The sequence below is a fragment of the Bos mutus genome, chromosome 5, assembly GCF_027580195.1.
Source record: "Bos mutus isolate GX-2022 chromosome 5, NWIPB_WYAK_1.1, whole genome shotgun sequence".
NCBI classification, from domain to species: Eukaryota; Metazoa; Chordata; class Mammalia; order Artiodactyla; family Bovidae; genus Bos; species Bos mutus.
In genome coordinates this window covers 57615379-57640633 of record NC_091621.1, presented here as the reverse complement: position 1 = coordinate 57640633, position 25255 = coordinate 57615379, and the positions used below count along the sequence as shown (strand labels likewise).

The 25255-nt window shown below is 34.8% G+C and overlaps 1 protein-coding gene across 1 annotated transcript in view; it reads left to right on the top strand.

The window, feature by feature from the left end:
- Positions 1-25255, top strand: part of LRRIQ1 (leucine rich repeats and IQ motif containing 1) — a 205001-nt gene that overhangs the window by 124633 nt on the left and 55113 nt on the right. Inside the window, exons 18-22 of the mRNA XM_070370008.1 lie at positions 8011-8100; positions 8747-8868; positions 9391-9486; positions 9741-9823; positions 19740-19841. Of these exons, the coding sequence (XP_070226109.1) occupies positions 8011-8100; positions 8747-8868; positions 9391-9486; positions 9741-9823; positions 19740-19841 (493 nt within the window). The remainder of the gene's footprint in view (positions 1-8010; positions 8101-8746; positions 8869-9390; positions 9487-9740; positions 9824-19739; positions 19842-25255) is intronic.

Genomic DNA, 25255 nt, shown 5'->3' with positions numbered 1-25255 from the left:
GAGTAGCCATCATAGTCAACAAAAGAGTCCAAAATGCAATACTTTGATGTAATTTGAAAAACAACAGAATGATCTCTGTTCATTTCCAAGGCAAACCATTCAATATCACAGTAATCCAAGTCTATGCCCTGACCAGTAATGCTGAAGAAGCTGAAATTGAACGGTTCTATGAAGACCTACAAGACCTTCTAGAACTAACACCCACAAAAGATGTCCTTTTCATTATAGGGGACTGGAATGCAAAAGTAGGAAGTCAAGAAACACCTGGAGTAACAGGCAAATTTGCCTTGGAATACAGAATGAAGCAGGGTAAAGGTTAATAGAGTTTTGGCAAGAGAATGCACTGGTCATAGCAAACACCCTCTTCCAACAACACAAGAAAAGACTCTACACATGGATATCACCAGATGTTCAATACCGAAATCAGACAGATTATATTCTTTGCAGCCAAAGAATAGAGAAGCTCTATAAAATCAGCAAAAACAAGACCAGAAGCTGACTGTGGCTCAGACCATGAACTCCTTATTGCCAAATCCAGACTTAAATTGAAGAAAGTAGGGGAAACCACTAGACCATTCAGGTATGACCTAAATCAAATCCCTTATGATCATACAGTGGAAGTGACAAATATATTCAAGGGATTAGATCTGTTAGACAGAGTGCCTGAAGAACTATGGATGGAGGTTCGTGACGTTCTCCAGGGGACAGGGATCAATACCATCCTGAAGAAAAATAAATGTAAAAAGGCAAAATGATTGTCTGATGAGGCCTTACAAATATCTGGAAATAGTAGAGAAGTGAAAAGCAAAGAATAAAAAGAAAGATATACTCATTTGAATGCAGAGTTCTAAAGAATAGCAAGGAAAGATAAGAAAGCCTTCCTCAGTGATCAGTGCAAAGAAATAGAGGAACATAATAGAATGGGAAAGTCTAGAGATGTCTTCAAGAAAATTAGAGATACCAAGGGAACTTTTCATGCTAAGATGGGCATAATAAAGGACAGAAATTGTTTGGCCCTAACAGAAGCAGAAAATATTAAGAAGAGGTGGCAAGAATACACAGAAAAACTATGCAAAAAAGGTCTTCGTGACCCAAATAATCACGATGGTGTGATCACTCACCTAGAGCCAGACATCCTGGAATGCGAAGTCAAGTGGGCCTTAGAAAGCATTACTATGAACAAAGCTAGTGGAGGTGATGGCATTCCAGTTGAGCTATTTCAAATCCTAAAAGATGATTCTGTTACAGTGCTGCACTCAATATACCAGCACATTTGGAAAACTCAGCAGTGGCCACAGGACTGGAAAAGATCAGTTTTCATTCCAATCCCAAAGAAAGGCAATGCCAAAGAATGCTCAAACTACTGCACAATTGTACTCATCTCACACGCTAGCAAAGTAATGCTCAAAATTCTCCAAGCCAGGCTTCAACAGTACATGAACCGTGAACTTCCAGATCTTTAAGCTCGATTTAGAAAATGCAGGGGAACCAGAGATCAAATTGCCCACATCTGTTGGATCATTGAAAAAGAAAGAGTTCCAAAAAAAAATATCTACTTCTGCTTTATTGACTATGCCAAATCTCTTGACTGTGTGGATCACAACGAACTGCAGAAAATTCTTAAAGTGATAGGAATACCAGACACCCTGACCTGCCTCCTGAGAAATCTGTATGCAGGTCAAGCTGCAACAGTTAGAACTGGACATGGAACAACTAACTGGTTGTACATCAACACTATATATTGTCACCCTGCTTATTTAACTAATATGCAGAATGCATCATGAGAAAAGCTGGACTGAATGAATCACAAGCTGGAATCAAGATTGCCAGGAGAAATATCAGTAACCTCCGATATGCAGATGACACCACCTTTATGGCAGAAAGTAAAGAACTAAAAAGCTTCTTGATGAAATTGAAAGAGGAGAGTTAAAAAGCTGTCTTAAAACTCAACATTTAAAAAACAAGGATCATGGCATCTGGTCCCATCACTTCATGGCAAATAGATAGGGAAACAATGCAAACAGTGACAGACTTTATTTTTTGGGCTCCAAAATCACTACAGATGGTGACTGCAGCCATGAAATTAAAAGACACTTGCTCCTTGGAAGAAAAGCTATGACCAACCTAGACAGTATTTTAAATACAGAGACACTACTTTGCCAACAAAGGCCTGTCTAGTCAAAGCTATGGTTTTTCCAGTAGTCATGTATGGATGTGAGAGTTGCACCATAAAGAAAGCTGAGTGCTTAAAAATTGATGCTTTTGAACTGTGGTTCAAAAGAAGACTCTTCAAGAGAAGACTCTTGAGAGTCCTTTGGACTACAAGGGGATCCAACCAGTCAATCCTAAAGGAAGTCAGTCCTGAATATTCATTGGAAGGACTGATGCTGAAGCTGAAACTCTAATACTTTAGCCACCTGATGGGAAGAGCTGTATCACTGGGAAAGACTCTGATGCTGGGAAAGATTGAAGGCAGGAGGAGAAGGGGACGATAGAGGGTGAGATGACTAGATGGCATCACTGACTTGATGGACATGAGTTCAAGCAAGCTCCGAAAGTTGGTGATGGACAGGGAGGCCTGGCGTGCTGCAGTCCATGGGGTCGCAAAGAGTCGGACACGACTGAACGACTGAAGTGAACTGAACCAGGCATTTCCTCTTTAAGCTTCTGCATTGAACTTCCTCTTGGACTTCAGCTTTATTCTAGATACAGCTGGAAGTCTTAGCTATTACACAGACTCTTTCTTGACCCTCAAAGAAGAATTCTAAGGCAATTCTGCCATGTAAAACAACCCTGGCCAGTGAACTGAGACTTACCTGAATGCTTTCAAGGCCATAGTGGTGTTTTCTTAAACATTTGCAGGTGAAATATGACAAGGACACCTCCCAGGTGGCATTTGTCCACACCATAGGAAGACTGATAATCCAGAGGTATTTTATGAGGGGGTGGAAGCAGGGACTGGTGCAAGATATGGGACCATCACCCAATATCATGATAGACTTAGGAAAATGACTGTCACAGTGTAGTCACAGACTCCTGGAAGGGGGTGGTAGGCCCAGCTCTGAGTTAAATTTAAGGTGTTTGCACAAGCTTGGGAGGGCCCCCAAAGGACATTTTTCTTATGGTGGGAGGTTTCAAGAGTAGTTCTGAAGGACAGAAGATCATTAATGTCCTTCCCTTCCCTATACCTCTCAGAATCTGAGGTTTTCTTTTCAAAGATATGAGCAGTTCTCCTAGTTTAAGAAGTGATTCTAACTGCATTGTGTGTCCCGCTTCAGTAGTTATAACTTCACATTATTAATGTGATTAAAATGATTCTCTATTCACACCTAGACCTTTTGTCTGGAAGGGTTCAGAAGAGGAACAAGTGCATTTTTATAAAACTTAACCAGAATTAACTTTGTATACCCTAAGCCTCTTTTTGTCAGGCTTCATCCTAAGAATGTGTCAATCAAGCTGGCCTGGAACTTCCTATTAGGGAAAGAAATATATTCTATGCCTAGGAATGATCAAGAGAAAATCCTGAGCTGTCAATATATGTCTGTGTCATCCTCCATGTATTTTTGCATAATTATTACATAGGAAGTAGCTGCAAGGGTATGGCCCCTTTCTGAGGACAGCCACATAACTGATTAAATTGCCTTATCTAGGCATGTGGACAGAAGGAAGTGAGAGTAGTGAACTCAGTCTATCAGATCATTGTTGAGTTAGCTTTTGTGATAAAAACCACATAACTGTCAGGCTCTAATGGTTCAGAAAACAGAAAAATTATACAGATGAATTCCAAGGGCCATAGCTATATGGCTGAACTTAGTTAATAGATAACTGAAAAGGTATCAACATTGATATTGGAAGGGAGAGTTTAGAAAGTGTGTTTTGATATTCATAATGGGCCAAGTTTCCAAGAATTGTAAGGATTCTGAGGTGCAACGAAAGTTATCAAGAAGTGTTAGGATTATTTTGAAAATGGCATGAGTCAACTTGGGTAGAAGAGGAGGAAACTGCTGGGGCTAAGAGTCAGGGATTATAGAAGGAAAAAAAGATCAAGACATGGCTTTAGAATCTGTAGGACTTGTTCAACTCTAAGTAACCTGTGGCTTAGAGCAAGTCTGATTCTAGTTTCATATGTTAAATGAAAGGATTGTACTAGTTGGCATGAAAAAATTTAGATATACATACGCAAATAAGCAATGCAGGAGACCCCAGTTCAGTTCCTGGGTTGGGAAGATCTGCTGGAGAAGGGGTAGGCTACCTACTTCAGTCTTCTTGGGCTTCCCTTGTGGCTCAGCTGGTAAAGAATCTGCCTGCAATGTGGGAGACCTGGGTTTGATCCCTGGGTTGGGAAGATCCCCTGGAGAAGGGAAAGGCTACCCACTTCAGTATTCTGGCCTGAAGAATTCCATGGACTGTATAGAGTGGGACACAACTGAGTGAGTTTCACTTTCATTTTCATGCAAATAAGCATGAAGGTAACTCCCAGCTCTTCTGATAGCCTTATTTCATAGTCTTTCAAAGTTGGATTATAGGGTAAAAATTTCTTCTTTGATAAAAAGTCCAATGTATGTATATTCAAATGTTGTGAATGCATGATTGCAAATTTATCTGAATTCAACTTTATGTTTTTCTGTTTCCCTGGTTTTATTTGTCCTCACATGTGTGTTTAATTCTATCCAGTTTTATCATGATATTATCACGTGTAGACTCATGTATCCACCACCACAATCAGGATACAAAATAGTTCCATCATTATAAGAATCCATCATGTTGCCCCTCTAGCCTCAGCCACCTCCCCAGTCCAGTATCTTGCCATTGGCAACCATTCATCTGTCCTCCATTTCTATAATGTTGTCATGTCAAGAATGTTATATAAATGAGTCATGCAATTTGTAACATTTGCGGATTGTTTTTTTCACTCATCTTAATTCCCTTGAAAGTCTTCCAAGTTGTGTGTGTCCATGCTGTGCTCTGCTTAGTGGGTCAGTCGTGTCCTACCCTTTGTGATGCCATGGACAGTGGCCTGCCAGGCTCCTCTGTCCATGGGATTCTTCAGGCAAGAATACTGGAGTGGGTAACCATTCCCTTCTTCCAGGGGATCTTCCCAAACCAGGGATCGAACCTGGGTCTCCTGCACTGCAGACAGATTCTTTACTGTCTGATCTACCATATTACACTATAAATTTAGATTTTTAGTTGGAATTTCAATATCAAACTCTCAAAAATTAATAGAACAAATAGGCAGAAAAGTAGAAGGATATATTAGACCTGAAAATCACTGTGAAGTGATTCAACTTAATTCAGATTATACAATGTTCACACAACAGCAAAATACAAATTCTATTAAAGTTCCCATAAACCAGGAGACATGAACAATTTTATTTTTAATATGTAAATAAATTTTGATTTAGTCTTCTAATAAACAGAAAGCTTTCCAAATTCTCAGTTGTAAATTAAGGAATATCTGAGCAGAAGGTTTTCTTAAGCAATAAATGAAATTTGTATATGCCCAGCAGTAAGAAAGACATATTAATATACATTTTTAAACAGTAGCATATTTATAAGTATGACCAATTCCTCCTGATGTTTTGAGTTTTTTTTCCTCAACATACTAGATACTATCATGTATATTTGATATTAATAAGCTTGAACTGGTATAAATCAGTAGTCTTGCTAACATTTTTGTTTGAGATTATATAATTACCAAGTATCTTTAGCATTTTATATTGCACCTTCTATTTATGTCTCTAAAATTTTTAAAAGACTAAAGTTAAAGAATTATTCTAGAATCTTAAAAATGTCTGTCACCTTATATTAAACAAAATAATAAAAGCTATTTTCAAATTTTTCTACACTTTTAGGTATTAATAGAACTAAAAATTTCCCCAAACTTTATGTAGCTTTTCCAAGGAAGAAACGTCTCTATGGTATCATCTATATGATATAGCCACTCACCTCTTTGTACCTCTGTGATCAGAAGCAACAAAGGTCAATCACATATCTCCAATATTTGGAAGACAGCATCCTCATTGTCTGCCCTGACCACTGCAAGCTATATGCAACATACTCCTAAAACACATGAATGACTGCCTGCCTCGGGGCTGGGGAATGGAAATGGGTAGCTGTTACTATGCTAAGAATTGATAATGACCAAAATTAACCATTTTCCCCAGGGCATTACAAGCCCTCAGTAGACTCTAGACTTCTAAAATGGTTATACTGGACAGATTCTGTGGGTTCAGTTGTTGTGTAGGTTGGGAGACAGTTTCCTGGTGCTACCTAATCCACCATGATCCCAGAATCCTCTGGCATTTTGCCTTTTGTAGTATTGTCTCCACATCTCTTCATTTTAGCAGTTTTACAGAATAAGAATATTAATTTAACGATAAGTGATATGTCTCGGACCTTGATCTTTCCTGGGATAGACCTAAATTTTCCTTGAATTGTCATACAGAATAAATATTTAAAAAACCTCAGCCACGCATACTGCTTGCAATTTTGCATTTAGTAGCCCCTCTTATGGAGAAGGCAATGGCACCCCACTCCAGTACTCTTGCCTGGAAAATCCCATGGATGGAGGAGCCTGGAAGGCTGCAATCCATGGGGTTGCTAAGAGTCGGACACAACTGAGCGACTTCAGTTTCACTTTTCACTTTCATGCATTGGAGAAGGAAATGGCAACCCGCTCCAGTGTTCTTGCCTGGAGAATCCCAGGGACGGGGAAGCCTGGTGGGCTGCCGTCTATGGGGTCACACAGAGTCGGACACGACTGAAGTGACTTAGCAGTAGCAGCAGCAGCCCCTCTTAAGTCAGATATATATTCTTAAACCAGGTATAACAAGCATATAACTGTGACATATGTGTTAATAATCTCTTCCCAGGTGGAACTGAACAATGTACTGGTGCACATGTGTGTTCTTTTTACATAGATATTCAGATAACATAAATTTGATTAGATTACCTAAGACTGAATGCTGTAAGCAATGGTCTGCCATTGCACTGCTGGTCTGTAGTCCGGATGTCTTAGTCTTGCCTTTCCAATGGTCTTTCAAGAGACAGTCAAGAAACACTGAAGCTATATAAATGGAAAATTGAATTTAAGTCTTAGTTTATAGTCATTCCAGTTTTTAAAACATAAATATGTTTGATCATTTTAGAAACTTTTAAAAATCAAGTTCATTGGTATTATGACCATCCTTTTTCCTTAAAGATTTTTTAAAAATTATAGAACCAAAGAATATTATTTAAGCCATATTAGATAAGCCAAGCAAATAAAATTTAGATAATGATATCCTAATTTTTTTATGATATCCTAAATTATACAATACTAGTGTAACTAGCACAGTTCCATTGTAGAAAGATAAAAAGTTTGAAAATTACCTAAATGGAATAAAAATCTTATAAGATGAAGAGTGAAGTGACAAAATCATTTCAAATTTTATATTTTTATCATTCAAACCTTTGAATTAGAGAATATAATATCAGGAACCACGTTCCATATATTGCCACAAAATTCTTTTTTTTCCATATATCCAGAAAATTTGTGAAATTTTGAACTAAAATTAAGTAAAAGCTAACTTACAGATAGTATTTTCAGAAAAAGTGATACTAATATGTTAAAATAATATACATTTTAAATAGTGAGGATTGCTGGAAAATATTATAATTTGCATAATAAAAAGTTAAACGATTATGTCCTTCAGTTACTTCTAGAGTTGGCTCAGAGTCCTAGTTCTCAAACAGTTTAATACACTGAACAATCTGTACTTCTCATTTTTTAGAACATGTGAGTACTCAAGGTTTTACTTTATTCTACTTGGGGATGAAAAATTTTATCCCATTTTTTTAGAATGTTTGCATTAAACAGATTCATAACGAGAGCAAGTAGCAAATTTTCCTCTAAGTAGAAATGCTGATATACTTTCTTAACATTGGTAGTGTGTAAGACAGTTTAAAAGAATCTTTATAAAAGTTATGCAAACTAAATTATGTACATTAATGTTATTATTTGTTCAGGCTGCCTTAGAGAAGGAATGGCTTGCTTTAGATTCCGCCCGCTTCCCTTCACAAACACTGCTTCTTCCAAACCAGCTGCACTGGCCAAAGGTAACATGTCATGGAAATCTCTTAGTGCTCGATCTTTGCTCATTTCTTAAGGTTGTGCTATGCTGCAGTGATTAATAATACAATTTATTGACTTGAAAAACACAATTACTTTTAGAAGCCTCTGACTTCCTCCTCATCCCCAGATGTAATTTTTCATGTAGCTTTTCTTTCATTTGCTCCTAATTTTTTTTCTTTATTTTGGATTTCTTTCAACACTTTATTTCACAGTAGCAAAAAAAAAAAAAAATATATGATATGCTTCAGCTGCATAAAATCACTAGTTGACAGCACTTTAAAAATACAAAAATATGCATTAAAAGGGCAACAGCTGAAGATTCTCAGTCAGAGGTCAATGAACTGTAATATCTGTTATTTATTTGATAATCTTTGAAGTTTTTGTTTTCTGAATTTTTTAATGATCTTTTCAATTAATCATTTTGTATATGCAAACTATACAAAAAGTATACCTCTCACCACAGCAAGAAAGGACATTTGTATGTCTAGTCTATAAATTTCATTTTATTATAATTTTTAATTTTTATATGTTTTTCTTAAACTACTCAGTAATATGTATGTAAAGTAATACAATATAAATGTTAGATTTTTTCAATTTATTTTATATGTATGTACATTTTTTTCTGGCAAGTTCTCTGGAATCTTAAAATATGATGATACTTCACTTAATTTACCAAGTCATCCAGCTCAAGCATGGCTATGTAATGAGAAAGAAAATGTGCTTTCATCAGAACACACACAATTTAATAGCAGGTAAGCTAAATTGCTCTTTTAGAGGATCAACCTTTAATGAATGACAAGGATATTATACTCCTTAAAAAAATTGTAAGATTATGAAAATATGTATGAATTTGCTTGTTTAGAACATGGCAGAGCATTTGTATTAAAAATTTAATGATTTTATGGAGTTTTCAGTGTAAGAAAAATGTGTGATATATATTCATTAAAGCAAATCCAAAGTATCAGTGAAATAATATTATTAACTATTGTATACAAATGGACTTTTAAATACTGCTATATAGGTAGAGATAAGAATTAGAATAAAAATTCCAATGTTGTTTCTTTCGACAATAGGATTGAAATATGCTTCAAGTAATTGAAATGTAAACATTTTAAATTAATGGCTGACTTTTATTACTTTTCAAGATAAAGTTTTTTCTGTAACTTAAATATATTTTATTTCCAAGTGTGAGACAACATAAACAGCTTGTAGTTTTAAAAAGTGCTGATATACTTGTGTTGATTCAGTCAAGTGTGGTTTTGTCCTATTGCTAGATCAGAAAATAGAACTTTATCCAGACTACCTGAAGCAAAGACCAGCAGAAAGAGTCTGCTAAAGTCTGAAAAAGAAGAAAAAATTTCAGAAGAATGGTATGTAGTTCATTTAACCCTAACATATTAAGAAATTTAGATACTTTAAATATCCAAAACAGGTATTTTTCAAGATTTCAAGAATATCTTTATTAGTTTTTAAGAAACTATACCTCTGTTAAATTTAGATTCTTAAATGGGAATTCAAATTTGTTTTGGTATGATATAATTCAGATACGTATGTTTATATGTATATGCATAATATAAATATAGTCTGAGGATTTTTGCCTTTATTAAATTTGATCTTTTAATAGGGGTTTTAAGGATATTTCTACTGCTCAGCAGATGCTGAAGAGAGCACAGAAAATGAAATCAAAGAAATTAAGGAAAAAATTAGGTGGGTAATCAATGCTCAATAACTGTGTATCTGACATTGAAAATATAATCATTTAAACTATTTTTAGCAAATTGTATTTAATAAGCATAGAAATAAAATGCACAGATATGAGACTGTCTAAGGTAATACTCCATAAAAATCATAAGAAAAATGTAGAGAAATTTATGATATTGCATTTAATGATTTATTATACTCTTAAATGCTATTTTTACTTTCCCCTGTTTCTTACCTACTTTGCTATTGATTATTCTATCTATTGTACACTGAGAATTATGCTGTAATTGCTTTCTAAGCTGGTTCGTCACAGCAAATGGTGATTCTAAAGAGCATCTGCTTCACGTGCTTATTCCTTTGTGTGTTTTTAAATTGCTTGATTATTCTATAAACTATTTCCATACATTTATCAGTTCCATGAATATCAGCTTTGACACTTTGGGAAACGAGCACAGTGAATATCTTTTGTGGTTATGCTGAACTTGCAAAATGTTCAAAGGCATCTTTCTTCTGTCCCACTTGCCAGGCTTTTCAAGTCATTTGTCTTTATTTGGACACCTCTAGTTGTTTTATTAAAATTACTTAATATGTGGAGTAATTTATAGATATTAGAGCAAGAAATAGGTGGTTAATGAATTTATAGCTATAATTAAGACAATTTATTTGTATATTTCATATAACTTTGTGTTTACTCATGGACTCATAGGCTCAGTATAAGTAACATGACATTCTTTTCTATCTGCTTCTCTCATTCATCAATTTCCTTTATAAAAATCTTAATGTCAGTGAAATGTTTCCATAAAAGTAAGATTACTCCTGAGACAAGCAAGGAGTCTATATTTATCCTATAGTTCTAGCTTATACCAGTATACAAAGAAACACTCAGATTAATTTTTACCTTTATTAATTTTCTATTTATTATTTTGATCAATTCAATTATAGAATTCTAAGAAATATGTGTGTGTATAGGTATATATATAATTTTTAGAAACAAAATAACTAAGATACTGTTGGTTTCTGAGGAATAACTGATATTTGTTAACACAGCAGTTACTAGCCATTGATAAATTACTGATGACTCATTTTTATATTCATAAATGTTCAACTTTCCTTTTTTGCCCTTATATAGTGATATCTTAATTTTATCTTTTATCTTTTTAAGATAAGTGTGATTTTTTGTGTGTACTCAAAGATTTTTAGGTTTAAAGAATTAAAATGTCAAGGCTTTTTAGAGAAAATGTCAATATTTGCTTTGTTGTCAGATTGTTTAGTGCATCCTGTACTCTTATGTTGTAAACTCCTACCAAGTCCATCCGGGCTCTGTGAACTGTGGTTACCCAGGGAAATATAACCCCAAACTCTTAAAAATAGTGAGACTCTCCTTCAATTCTAAGGAAGTGGAATTCAGTGCAGTAATTCAGGGTAGTTTGATAATGTTGTATTGCTTTGATGGATATTTCTACTCACTTTCAACAGTATCAAAAGCAACATTTAAATAAATGTTTTGAGATTAATAAAAGTTACTGAAACTCCTGGAGCAAGTTCAAATACCAAAAGTAGCTTAAGAACTGATTCAGCCAATGTTCAACACATATTTATTATTTATGTTCAAGATCTAATTTTTAAAATTATTTACAGTATTTGCAATAGTCTGTGCTAGTGAAGCTAAGGAAAATTTTGTCTTGTTAGACTCTGTCTCTGGAAATATATAAGTCTTTCTTGCTATTTCTAATAACTGAGTTTTTTTTTTTAGGTTGAGTACATTTTTAATAAATCAGCATAGTAGGTAATATTTTTAGAAAAATTTTATTAAGGAATATATGCTCAACATAAAAATAAAAATAAAAATCATTGCTTCAGTGGCCAAAAATTAGACATAATATTATGAAGCAAAAGTTAAACTTCTTTTTATCTGTCACAAGGGGGCATGATAGGGTAACAAAAGAAAAAGGAAAACCAGATATTCAAGCTAACAGGTATATCTTAAATTTAGTATTTTGCCAGTGGTCATTAAGTATGACCTGTTAGGTAAAGACCCAAAATGGCAGTCATATAATTTTTATAGAGATATTTATTCTAGTTACATGATTGTAAGCCAAATCACATTCTTATTACTGTGTGAGGTTTTGCGTCTTTCTATTCAGCTTTTGTTTTGTTTCTCAAAATAGTATTTTATCAAAATACTATCAGATTGATGAAATGAAACCAATTTTCAAAAATTTGCATTCTGAAGTGTGAAACAAAATGACGACCTTTAAATCCTTCTTACTCTTTTTCTCTACTCCCCCTTCACCACATATACCCAGAATAGATATAGTCAAGGTAAAATTAAAGAAGAAAAAGAAAATTAGTGGGATCCTGTACAATTATATTTTAATCTTTAGTAGGTAGATGATGTAGCATTTATCTCTTTTTGCATATGTGAGCAAATAATTTAAGACTCTGTAACTCAGTCTTTCTTCTTATAGAATAAAATTTTTTCTAGTGTTAATGCAATCAATTAATATATGCAATTAATTAATGAGTTGTGATATGCTATTAACTAATTTGGGCTTCCCTTATAGCCAGTTGGTAAAGAATCCACCTGCAATGTAAGAGACCCCAGTTCGATTCCTGGGTCGGGAAGATCCACTGGAGAAAGGATAGGCTACCCACTCCAGTATTCTTGGGCTTCCCCTGTGGCTCAGCTGGTTAAGAATCTGCCTGCAATGTGGGAGACCTAAGTTTGATCCCTGGGTTGTTAAGATCCCCTGGAGAAGGGAAAGGCTACCCACCTCAGTTTCCAGGCCTGGAGAACTCCATGGACTGTATAGTAAAGAGTTGGACATGACTGAGCGACTTTCACTTTCTTTGACATTTACTTTCTTTCACTTTCACTTTCAATTTGCCTCTAATGGCCATAATTTTAAACTTTTATTACTTAATACATTTAAATTATATTTTAAACATTTTAATTCTGTTAAATACTTCAACATTTATTAGTAATTTTCAAATATACAGTTTTATATGTCTATCTCTTACATGTCCAACTTGCCAGCTTGAAAATTTCAGGCCACAAGAGGGCAACATTGTTCATAAAACTGCGGGAGACTAACCAGCTCTGTGGGTGTAGTCACTCAGCTCTGTCTGACTCATGATCCCATGGACTGTAGCCCACCAGGCTCCTCCGTCCATGGAATTCTCCAGGCAAGGGGACTGGAGTGGGTTGCCGTTTCCTTCTTCAGGGGATATTCCTGACTCAGGGATTGAACCCAGGTCTCCTGCGTTGCAGGCAGATTCTTTACTGTTTAAGCCACCAGGGAAGTCCTGTGTGTGTGTGGGTATGTGGTTTTTTTTTTTTTTTTTTTCCCCATTTACTTGTTTAGTTTCCATCTGACACTTACTAACATTAATTTATAATCAAATCTATTTTTTCCGGCCTCCTCTGTCCATGGAATTCTCCAGGCAGGAATACTGGAGTGGGTAGCCATTTTCTTCTCTAGGGGATATTCCTGACCCAGGGATTGAACCCTGGTCTCCTGGGTGTAGGGAGAGTGTCAGATGGGACATTCAGAGAAGAGAAAATTAAATGGAATCCCTTCAGTCTAACAAAGCAGTGGGGCATAAATATAGAAGTATGGAAGCATTAATCCAAATTTCACCTTATAGCAAGTTGCTCAGTTGTTGGTGCTCTTAATAATATTTCCTGTTTGTATCTTGTACATATATTTATTTAACCAAGGATTATGTCAATAATATTTGATTAAGATGAGAGTGAAAATAGGGCAAAAGGTAGGGGGTTAGTTATTTGAAGAAAGTTGCAGATAGGAGCAAGGCAATGGCAGCCCACTCCAGTACTCTTGCCTGGGAAATCCCATGGATGGAGGAGCCTGGTAGGCTGCAGTCCATGAGGTCGTGAAGAGTCAGACATGACTGAATGACTTTACTTTCACTTTTTACTTTACTGCATTGGAGAAGGAAATGGCAACCCACTCCAGTGTTCTTGCTTGGAGAATCCCAGGGACAGGGGAGCCTGGTGGGCTGCCATCTATGGGGTCGCACAGAGTCGAACACGACTGAAGTGACTTAGCAGCAGCAGCAGATAGGAGAGGAATACCAGTCAGGTTACTGATTAATGGAGAAACAAGGGGCTGAGAAAGCAAACAGTGTGGGAAGCCTTCAGAGGACTTTCAATATTGGGGACTTCCATTAGGATAAATAAGGTCATCTGCTTTAAGCAGAAGAGAGAGGATGGGGAGAAGGGTGAGGAGGAATTATTTGAAAGCCACAGGATGGAATCTAAAATTGTGAGGAGTTACCATGATTACTCAGTTTGGTATTGGGTTCTAATTGTTATCTGTAGTAAGCCATTGCTCTTTGCCTCATGATGGACCTAGGTGTGAACCAGTGATGACTGATCTTGTGTTTGTTGGGTCTTTGTTTTCTTGTCTTTTTGTTTTTACTGTCGTGTCATGGACAAAAGTGACTTCAGAATTTGGTGATCTGGGTAGGAATTTAGCAGATACCCAGTGAAGTCTGGAGGTTAGTGCTGCAGTGAAGAACATCATGTGTGAAGTGAGAGTTGCTGGTTTATTGAAAATCTAAGGGTCAATATCCTAAAGATATCATAATTGGTAGCAAAACTGAGATGAGCCAGATGGAGAAAGAGAGTGAGTGAGTGGTTTTAATGTGGAGCTCTCTTCAAAGAGTAGAGGTCTGTGTATAGGGATTTTAGTGGAGAACGAATGGTAAGTTTAAGGGCTAAGAATGTAAGGATGAAAACATAATGTGGCTTTCCAACATTTATCATATTTATGCATATCAAATTTCAGAGTTAGAAGAAAGATAAACCGGATGAAGAAAAGAAGGTAATTTCATTATAAAGATAGAACTCCCATTAGGGATATTGGGCTTTCCAGATGGCTCAGTGGTAAAGAATCTGCCTGCAATGCAGACGACCTGGGTTCAATCCCTGAGTCAGGAAGATCCCCTGGAGATGGCTACCCACTCCAGTATTCTTTGCTGGGAAATACTAAGGACAGAGGAGCCTTGTGGGGTAGCAAAGAGTCAGACACAACTGAGCACACACACATGTGCACACACACATTACTAGGGATAAGAATCATCTTGCAGCTGTTGATAATGCCTAGCAAAGTGTCAAGTACATGGAAAGCATTCAATAAATATGTGCTGATCCCATGTGAATGAAGAAAAAAGCTTGCAACTGTGTTGGTAACATTTAGTTATAGCCAAGAATTAAGCCATATAGAAAATAATAAAAGCTAACTTTTTAGTATGAATTAAGCCATTTATGAGCTATAGCAAAGAGATCAGGTTGCAAAATGATAAGACAATTAAGACATGTTAAGGAGGAAGGATCAAAAGGAAACAGCTTAGACAAAACTGACAAAGTGAAGTGTATTGCTGATTTATTTTGTTCACCTCAGTGATTCCCAAAAGGAACTTAAAAGAATTTTGATTAAATGTTACTTCATTGTGCTCTAAATAAAACAATAATAAAACTTATTTGAACACTAAAATCATGGAGGACTCAGTCTCCACTTGTTCCCCACCAAATTCCCTGAACCTAATACCGTAGTGGAGGTTTAGTCGCTAAGTCGTGTCCGACTATTGCAACCCCGTGGACTGTAGCCTGCAGGCTCCTCTGCCGATGGGATTCCCCAGGTAAGAATACTGGAGTGGGTTGCCGTTTCCTTCTCAGAGGATCTTCCCAACCCAGGAATCAAGTCCAGGTCTCCAGTATTGCAGGTAGATTCTTTACCAACTGAGCTAAGAAGGAAGCCCTATTTTATAGTCATTTAGTATTTTAGCGTTATTTTATAGTCATTTAAATACTATAGTAGATGTTCAATAAATAGCTGTTAAGCAGATCAGCAGTAAGTTAGGTAAACATCACTAAAGACATATAACTCCATGTATGTGTATGACTGTGTGTGTAATTTATAGTTATTTAAAGTATATGTTTATGTTTGAGAAAAAGTGAAAGTCTTAGTCACTCAGTTGTGTTCACCTCTGCAAACCCATAGACTAGCCTGCTAGGCTCTTGTCCATGGAATTCTCCAGGCAAGAATACTAGAGTGGTTAGCCATTCCTTTCTCCAGGGGATATTCCTTACCCAGGGGTTGAGCCCAGGTCTCCTGCATTGCATGCAGATTCTTTACCATCTGAACCACCAGGGAAGCCTATATTTGAGAAAGAAAGAAAAGAAAGTGAAGTCACTCAGTTGTGTCCAACTCTTTGCAACCCCATAGAATGTAGCCTGCCAGGCTCCTTTGTCTATGGAATTTTCCAGGCAAGGATATTGGAGTGAGTTGCCATTTCCTTCTCCAGGGGATCTTCCCAACCCAGGGATCAAACCCGGGTCTCCTGCACTGCAGGCAGCATCTTTACCATGAGAAAGCAAATTTAAATTAGTAAATAATACTTGTAATTAAATAATGAACTATAGTCATTCAACATTAGCATAAAACTTATTTTATAGTATTGCTCTGAATGGCACATGTATAAAATGGAAAATAACCAGATTTTCAGATTTTCATGTATGTCATTAGTAAGATAAACCAGTGAGCTAAGTTTAGGATTAAAGAAACTGTAAAGAGATTGCTCAGGATCTTTACAGATTGAAATAAAATTATTTTATTTCATAAAATCTGTAAAGGGATTGAAATAATTTTAAGGATATTATAATGCCTAAAGAAAATTGTTACTTAAATGAAGTAATGGATATAAAGTGTCAAGCACAGAACCACATACATAATGGAAACTCAGCTTACTTATTGTTGTTGTTTAATTGCTAAGTCCTATCTGACTCTTTATGATCCCATGAACTGCAGTTTACTAATGGGTTTCTCTAAATAAATGACAAAGATGTATTTAAAATCTGTTTCTCAAATACTGGGCAAGTCATACTGGGAGATACAAAAATTAAAAAAAACAGCAACATAGACCTGCTGTTGATGATTGCTGCTGCTGCTAAGTCACTTCAGTGGTGTCTGACTCTGTGTGACCCCATAGACAGCAGCCCACCAGGCTCCCCCATCCCTGGGATTCTCCAGGCAAGCACACCCTTCTCCAGTGCATGAAAGTGAAAAGTGAAAGTGAAGTTGCTCAGTCGTGTCTGACTCTTCGCGACCCCATGGACTTCAGCCCACCAGGCTCCTCTGTCCATGGGATTATCCAGGCAAGAGTACTGAGGGGTAGATTTAAATGACTTTGGAATGGTCTTTACAATGTCCTTATCTACTGGCTTTCTTACTAGTGTATTTTTTGAAGGTAGCAATGTTATCATTCATGGTGGTCTTTCCAGGGACCATTAGAATCAGGTGATTTTTTTCCCATCTAGAATTACTATATTTTTGGTCTCTAATCATTATTCATTATTATTATTCCTTTGCAACTTGAATTATTTTAAACCCATTTAAGGTGATGTAATCAGAATGCTATTATTTATGTGCTCTTGATGAATAAAATGATCTTATTAAGTAAATTAGGGCTTCCCTGGTGGCTCACACAGTAAAGAATCTGCCTGGAGTGCAGAAGACCCAAGTTTGATCCCTGGGTTGGGAAGATCCTCTGAAGAAGGGAATGGCTACCCACTCCATTATTCTTGCCTGGAGAATATAGAACTAGACAACTCTTCTAAATATTTTATATGTTGAATTATTTAATCATGATAGTAGTGTGAAGAAAGTACTATCATTATCCATGGTTTACAAATTAAGAAATAGTCATGGAGAGCTTATTATTTGCCCAAAGGAGTACAAAAGAACTTAGAGAAGATCCATTGCTTTTATTTCATGTGCTGTATTGAATTAAATGAAGTCAACTATGGATCGAACAGTCTGTTCCTTTATATCCTACCTTATTATAGTAATGATTTAAGATCTTTCTCAGGAAATGTTATTGTTTTTATGTTGTAATTATCTGTTTAGTACCTGCCCTTTATTGAGTACCTACCTACACTTATGTCTTGATGCTTTGCATACAATTAATTCACACAGTAATATTTCAAAGTTAATATTATTGGACAAAAAGGAAGCAGACTGTGGGACCAATTTGACCAGAATCATACAACTAGTAAAAATTGGAGCTTGGATCTAACCCAGTTTTGTTCAATTGCAATATTTGTCAGGAAATACAAACAGATCAAATGAAAAGGCAAGAAAGGAGAATGTGTAGAAAAATTAAAGGTTATAATAAGGTATCATAGAATATGTAAACCCATAGTAATCTGCCTTCCCTGACTGACTAATGCTCTTTCATTAAAACATTTATTTGTTTTTGGCTGTGTGGGGTCTTCTAGTTGCGGTGCTCGGCCTTCTCACTGCAGTGGTCTGTCTTGTTGGGAGCAAGGGCTCTAAGCGCACAGGCTTCCGTGGATGTAGCTTGGGGGCTCTAGGGCAAAGCTCGGTAGTTGTGGCACATGGACTTAGCTGCTCTGTGGCATGCGGGATCTTCCCGGATTAGGGATCGGTCCCATGTCTCCTGCATTGCTAGGTGGATTCTTTACCACTGAGCCACCAGGGACGTCCACTAATGCTCTTTTTAACATACCAGTATTTGTTTACTGATTTAAGTGATATATAGTACTTGTTCAGTTGAATATATAGTTATTATTATTATTATTGATAATTCATATTGAATTCATATAGAAGCACCCAACTCTTACCATACCTTGGTTGCTTACAATTATGAGATGTGTTGACTGATATTTTCCCTAATCTGAAAAACAAAATCTCTCTGAAACGTGTGAATCATGCTTAGTAAGGGCAAATTATAACTGGAAGACTAATGGAAATCTTCAGTATACTCATACTTGAGAATAACTGCAAATACTCTTCTGCTTTTCTAATTCACATTTTTAAAAACATGCTATCTTAACATTTAATTAAAATAAGTAATTTGGGTTTTATGATATTTTAAATCTCATTTTTCATTTGACATATTCACTTCTATTATACTAGATATTAATAGAAAATTATTAAAGTCTTTTTGCAAGATGATATAAAGGTATCAATAAAATGTACTGTGCTGAATTGTGGTTTTATGTTAGCCTACTTCATTAATTTTTTTATTGAGGTATCTCTGACATACAACGTTGTATCAATCAGATACAACCTATCTTTTTAAAGTATATTAACCTACTTTAAATGCAGAACTTTCTACTCTTTATTACAGTTCTTCAACAAGCACAAACCTTTTGTCTTAATTAAACCACACCAAATCTCCAATTTCACATGCCTTAGAACCATTTATTATCAATAAAAAGTTATAGGGCCCTACTTCTACATTTATTTTGTAAAATTAATAGGTTCAGAATTCTCTTGGCTATAAAAATTACTTAGAATTTATACATCTTCATTATGTAAAATATCATAGATCAACACAAACCAGAAATCATTCATTTATCTATAAAACCAATGAAAATTATATTTTATGTTTCTTATCTCATTTGTCTTGCTTCCATCTTCTATATCTTACCTTCTTATAGTTCAGAGAAGGAAAAAAGTAGGGTATATGGTTTTTCCTATGACAATAGCTTTTATCTATTTATATTTATGACAAAATGTATTCAAACAAAAATATCAGGAATTTACCAAAGGAGTTAAGACAATGGACAGTAAAACAACTCCATAAATAAAAAGTTGATGGCATAACTGGAAAATTTAAATGCAATTTTTTCTCATTATTAGTGTTTATTCCCTGTGTAGTAAGTATTGGCTAGTTCTTAATCCAATAACCAAGAGTATATAGATGTTGGGTATTTTATTATATTATGAAGATATTTTTTAAAAATCATAGTCAATTTCACAGAATTTTATAGAATGGCTATTATTTTTAATTTTAATGTAGAAAATTGTTAGCAATTTCAGAGAAGGAAAGAACCAGAGCTGAACTTTTGTCTTAATCTCTTTTTATCTAGATCCCACTGTGCGCCTAGCATTATTCAGAAACAATGAAAATAAAGTTTCTGTTACAAAACCACCAGAGAAAGCACAACCCCAAAGAGATGGTTTCTTTGAAGGTATGATTTAATGACAGACATACAGAAAAATTAAAAAAATGGAAAATTGTCTTTAAAGAAAAATTTTAAAAATCTTCATTAGTCCTAAAGTACATATATAAAAACTTATGATAAAACATAACTAAGTAAAAGTCAAAATATGGTTCTTGGAGCTAAAATACTAACTTGGTATCTTGATTCATTAGCATGGTCGTTTAGTATTTGTATTGTGGCATACATAAATTAAAATTCTTTGTATTTATGTGTCAAAATTATAATGCTATATCATCAATGTTACTAACTTTATTTAAATTTTACACTGACAGAATATGTTACCTTGTATCAATTGAAGTGAATACATGTTGAAATGATATTCTAATATACTTACTGCCAATATGTGCAAATTGCATTTAAGCGTTATGAATTAAACTCTGGAATTTTAAATATTTTACTATATTTGAAGCTTGTCCAACTCACTTCTAGGACAAAAAATCTGCATATATAAGTGCAGTGGCAGATTGTATTCCCTGTTTCTACATTCAGAATAATTATGGACTTATTAAACAGGAATATTTAAACGTAATAGAACAGCAAATATGACTGAAAACAAGTTTTCTGTTGCTTTTTCTTTAATATTAAAATGGTAATAATTTTCACCTATAGTTTGGATTGTAATTTCTAATAGGAAAGAATAGAGTCAAAATATTTTGCATAGAAGTGAACTACTCAAAAATCTTAATACTTTATCTTCTGTATGTTTTACCAATAGCACCATCTGGGAAGCCCTGTCTTCCGTATGTTTTAAATAAATCCTAAAAATTATGCATCATCATAGCATGATTGAAAATAGATACACTTTAATTTATGTCTCTTTTCTGTAATGTCTCAACTAAAGAAAAATGTGATAGCTACTAATTTTATATTTATTCAGAGATACCTTGCTAAGTGGATGTAGAAGACATAGGGTCTAGAATTTCCTTTAAGCATATGGTAATAAAAATATACCTAGAAAGATAGATAAACCAAGTGTTGCAAATCATGGAAATTGTTAGATCAGTAGATGATGGTATAAGGAAATTTGTTTTAACATCCAATTTTTTAAATAATTGAAATTCCTATAGCAAAACATTAAAAAGGGATAACCATTGAATGTTTAAAAATCAATATTATTTCAAAAATGTTTATGGATTAGTGTTTTAATATAACTAAAATATACTTTCAATATAAAACAAGACCAGTCTTAATCAGGGTTCATTTCTTTGTACAGTCTCAGCTTCGCTGTTTTTGAAAGGAAGAGTAGAAATTCCGCTAAAATAAATAACAACGCCATAGATCTTACCTGTTAAGTAGTAGCATCATTACTTTAGGAAGGATATGCCTAGGAGGAAAGATAATCAGGGCATTTTTGCCCTTTAAATTAACATGTACTTCAGAATCAGACAGAAGGAATCTATCTCAACCTGTTCTGTGACATATGAAAGGTAAAGATATGTTACTATCAAGAATGGCGTATAAGCATACACTGTATTTATTGACTTTTGTACTATAGTAGTGATAGAAATAAAATGGAACATTACCAAATATGCTTTCTGATATGATGTGCATTTTTGTGTTCTTTCCTCAGTATAAAATGTGTTTAGTTTACTTGGTTCTTTTTAAACCTCAAGTGCATTTGGGAGCATGTCATTAATTTCAGTGAATGGTCTTTATGTATGCAGCTTATATTCTAGTGACTAATAGTTACTTTAAGGCTTTTTTTTTTTTTTAAGAAATAAATTTTTAAAAAAGTAAAAAAAAAAAAAAAGCATGGGCTTGGAAAAAATGTAAGTAGCAGAAAATTATCTTCCCTAATGTTTATTTCTGCCTCTTTTTTTAATGGGAAAAGAGTGAGGCAAAGATTATTTAATCATTTCTGGCCAGGTTGAACACCATGTTATCTTTAACTGCTGCGCTGGCCTCATCCACCTCCTAGTCTCACATTCTGTATTTTCTGGCTGGTTAGAAGCCAGCTGCCTTCCAAGTTAGCTACCTCACTAACCACCGCTTCCCACTGGAGGGCGCATTTTTAACCAGGTGTCCCTAGATACAATTCACAGAGTGTAAGATGCACCCTTTTTGAATATGGTTTATAAATGTCAATATATTTACAGTTACCCAACAGAAATATAATTTTAATCTAATAAGTATCACCACAATCTAATTTTAAAACTGCTTTCCCTTAAAAAAATTCAAATAAAATTAATTGGATATCTTACCCCCCAAAAGTTAGGGAGATCAGAATTAAATTTTACTGTAGATTTAGATTGAATGATTCTATGTGGAACAGTTTCTCAATAGTGGAATAGTTGCATGCTGGCACTGTAATAATTTCATTGGAATTAGATGATAGTATTATTTGAATTTTTTCTATAATATAAAATATTTTATAAAACATCTGATTTTGTAAAAAAAAAAATGTAAAAATATGTATCTACTTTTCAATATCACCTATGTGGGGTTTTCGTGATTCATGTTATAAATTTTACTAAAATGCTTTGATTATTTTTGTTGCCTTTATCTAGAGGTCACTAGCAAGACAGAGTGGATGGTAGTTATATCCTATTGGCCTGGGATTTAAAATATGCTTAAATTTAGGGAATATTTAACATGAAATGTCGTTATATTAAATGACATAAGGTAAATAATTATACCCTATTAACAGACCATGTTTTATGAAATGTCCTTATATTATGCTTTGTTCATGAGTCGTTGGCAATTTTTGTCTAGCTGCCAGATTTAGACCCTTAACTCAGACCTAAAGGTTGAAGCATATTTAACCACACCTGTTCTGAGGATAACTATGTGTCAGATACCAGTTAGTTTTTCCTATGATATGAAACTAAGAGCCTGAGCATTTTATAGATTCAACATTGATTTGCTTGATTTATTTCCTTATTTTTATTTATATTAATATCATGTCCGGTACCTGTCTTGGTTAATTCTATATCACCTATGATTTCACTTAGGTTTCAATATCTGATCTTGCCTTAAAATTTGAAACACTTTCTTAATTATTGCCTTAAATATTTCCCACCAAGTTTCCTTTTTTGTTTGTTTCAAATGTTCAATTTGGAGCCTGATGGCACTCTCATGTAAAAAGAGGCATAGCTTGAAAGTGGCTCAGATGGTAAAAAACCCACCTGCCAATGCAGAAAATACAGGAGACCCAGGTTCGATCCCTGGGTTGGGAAGATCCCCTGGAGGAGGGCATGGCAACCCACTCCAGTATTCTTGCCTCGAGAATCCCATGGACAGAGAAGCCTGGTGGGCTACAGTCCATGGGATCACACAGTGTTGAACATGACTGAACGATTAACACTTTCACCCTTTCACTTTCACAGGTGTAGATTCTATAGTTAGTCAAACACAGTTTGAATCATGAGTCCTCCTTTTATTGACTGTGTGCCTGGGGACGTTATTTAACTTCCCTGTGTAGCATTATTTTTCATTTGTAAAATTAAATACTAACAGTTTTTAGTTGTTGAGGATTACAGGAGATTCAACTTGGGAAACAAAGTACACATTATAGACACATAGTGGGTGCTCAAAACTTGTAATCTTTGGCAACAGTTACTTTTAAAGTATAAGTGTGGGGCTTCTTTTGTTTTGTTTTATTTCCAATTAGTAATATTTATTGCATTTCTTACTAGGTACTGTGCTAAGAGTTCTACTTAAATTCTCTGATTCAGTCTTCCCAGAAGCTCTTATATATTATGACTATCAATATTTTACAGAGGAAACTGGTTTTGAGAGTTTGATAAGTAACTTGCCCAAGATCACACAAAGAGTATATGCCTAAAGGGAAATGGACATAATTTCTTTATCATAACAAAGCTAGCAAAAATCAAACAAAATGAAGACATTAAGGAATACAGGTTCTTGGGTTAGCCTGTAAAGTATGCAAGTTTAGAATCAAAATATTTAAGAAAAAATTTAAAGACTGACCATTATATTAGCCAAAACTCTGGGAAAAAATATTTTTTTTTATTCATTTCTAAGGGAACGGCTACCCACTCCCGTATTCTGGCCTGGAGAATTCTGTGGACTGTATAGTCTGTGGGGTTGCAAATAGCTGGACACGGTGGGGTAACTCACTTTCACTATAGCTTGCATTAATATAAATTAAGAAACAGTTTAGTGTCCAAATGGTGATTAATATGTTTTTTGACCTGTAATTACCTGCTATCTCATCTAGTTTCATTATGATTACCTAACATTATTAAGTAACAAAATTTTAGATTCTAGGAGTGATTGTATTTTCAAGAACCTATTCTAATTTTCATATAGATGAGAACCTCTCCATACAGACCAAAAGTAAACACTATATTTTTGTTTTATTTATTCCTCTTTTTCCATTCATAACTGACATTTTAATTTTATTTTAATCATATTGAATACATTAAATTACTTTACTGCTCTAATCTGCTAAAACTTAAATTTGCTACTCCTGAAGCCAATGCCAAATTTGGACTTCTGGTTTTGGCCAAGAAAGGAAGCTAGTCAAGCTAGGGAGAAAAAAAAAAAATTGGATCTGGCCCAACAGCCTTCAAAAGGAAGCAGGTTCAGTCTTAGTTCCTCCAATCCCTAGGACAATTTCACTTCACTCTAAAGTCAGACTTTCATAATTCCCAGTTTGGTGCTGTCATCACTAACATGCTTTCTATTTTTCTTTAAAACTGAAGATTCACACATACCATATGTCTTTATATATCATAGAAGTTCAAATATTTTTGTATTAAATTTTTGGGTATTGAAGTCATTAAAGGACTTTAGTGTCTATAATTTTTACTCCAGAGCATTTCTAATCAAACCATGTTCTCTTACGGTATTTTTACTGTATGATTACAAGCATTTTCTTCTCAAGCTTTCCTCCTTTTAATACCAGTTTAGAGCACAAAGTCACATTATATATATTGTTTATTTGTAGGTCTTGTATTAACATAGCTGTATAGAGTACTTGCTAACAGTGCCAACACAATTAGGTATTAAGAGCTGGTAAATTAATGCCACAAAATTAATGCAGGTAACCAAAGACTACCTGGAATGTATGCTCCTAAGAAGAGACTTGCTTATAATTAAAACTCCCTAAATATAATTTAGGCACTATCATACTATTTTGTAGTATAAGGTTTGGAATCACTTCAACTTTCTACAGGAAAAAAAAATGTGATTAGAGATTTCAGTCTAGTGAAGCATAAAACAAACTGCAATTTAAAAAAATATTTGTCTGTAGATAAGTGGGATTTTTGGGAATGGCAATCCATGACCAGAGATAAGCTGATTAAACCTTCCTAGGATTTCCTGGTGGCTCAGACAGTAAAGAATCTGCCTACAATGCAGAAGACTCAGGTTTAATCTCTGGGTTGAGATCTCCTGGAGAAGGGAATGGCTACCCA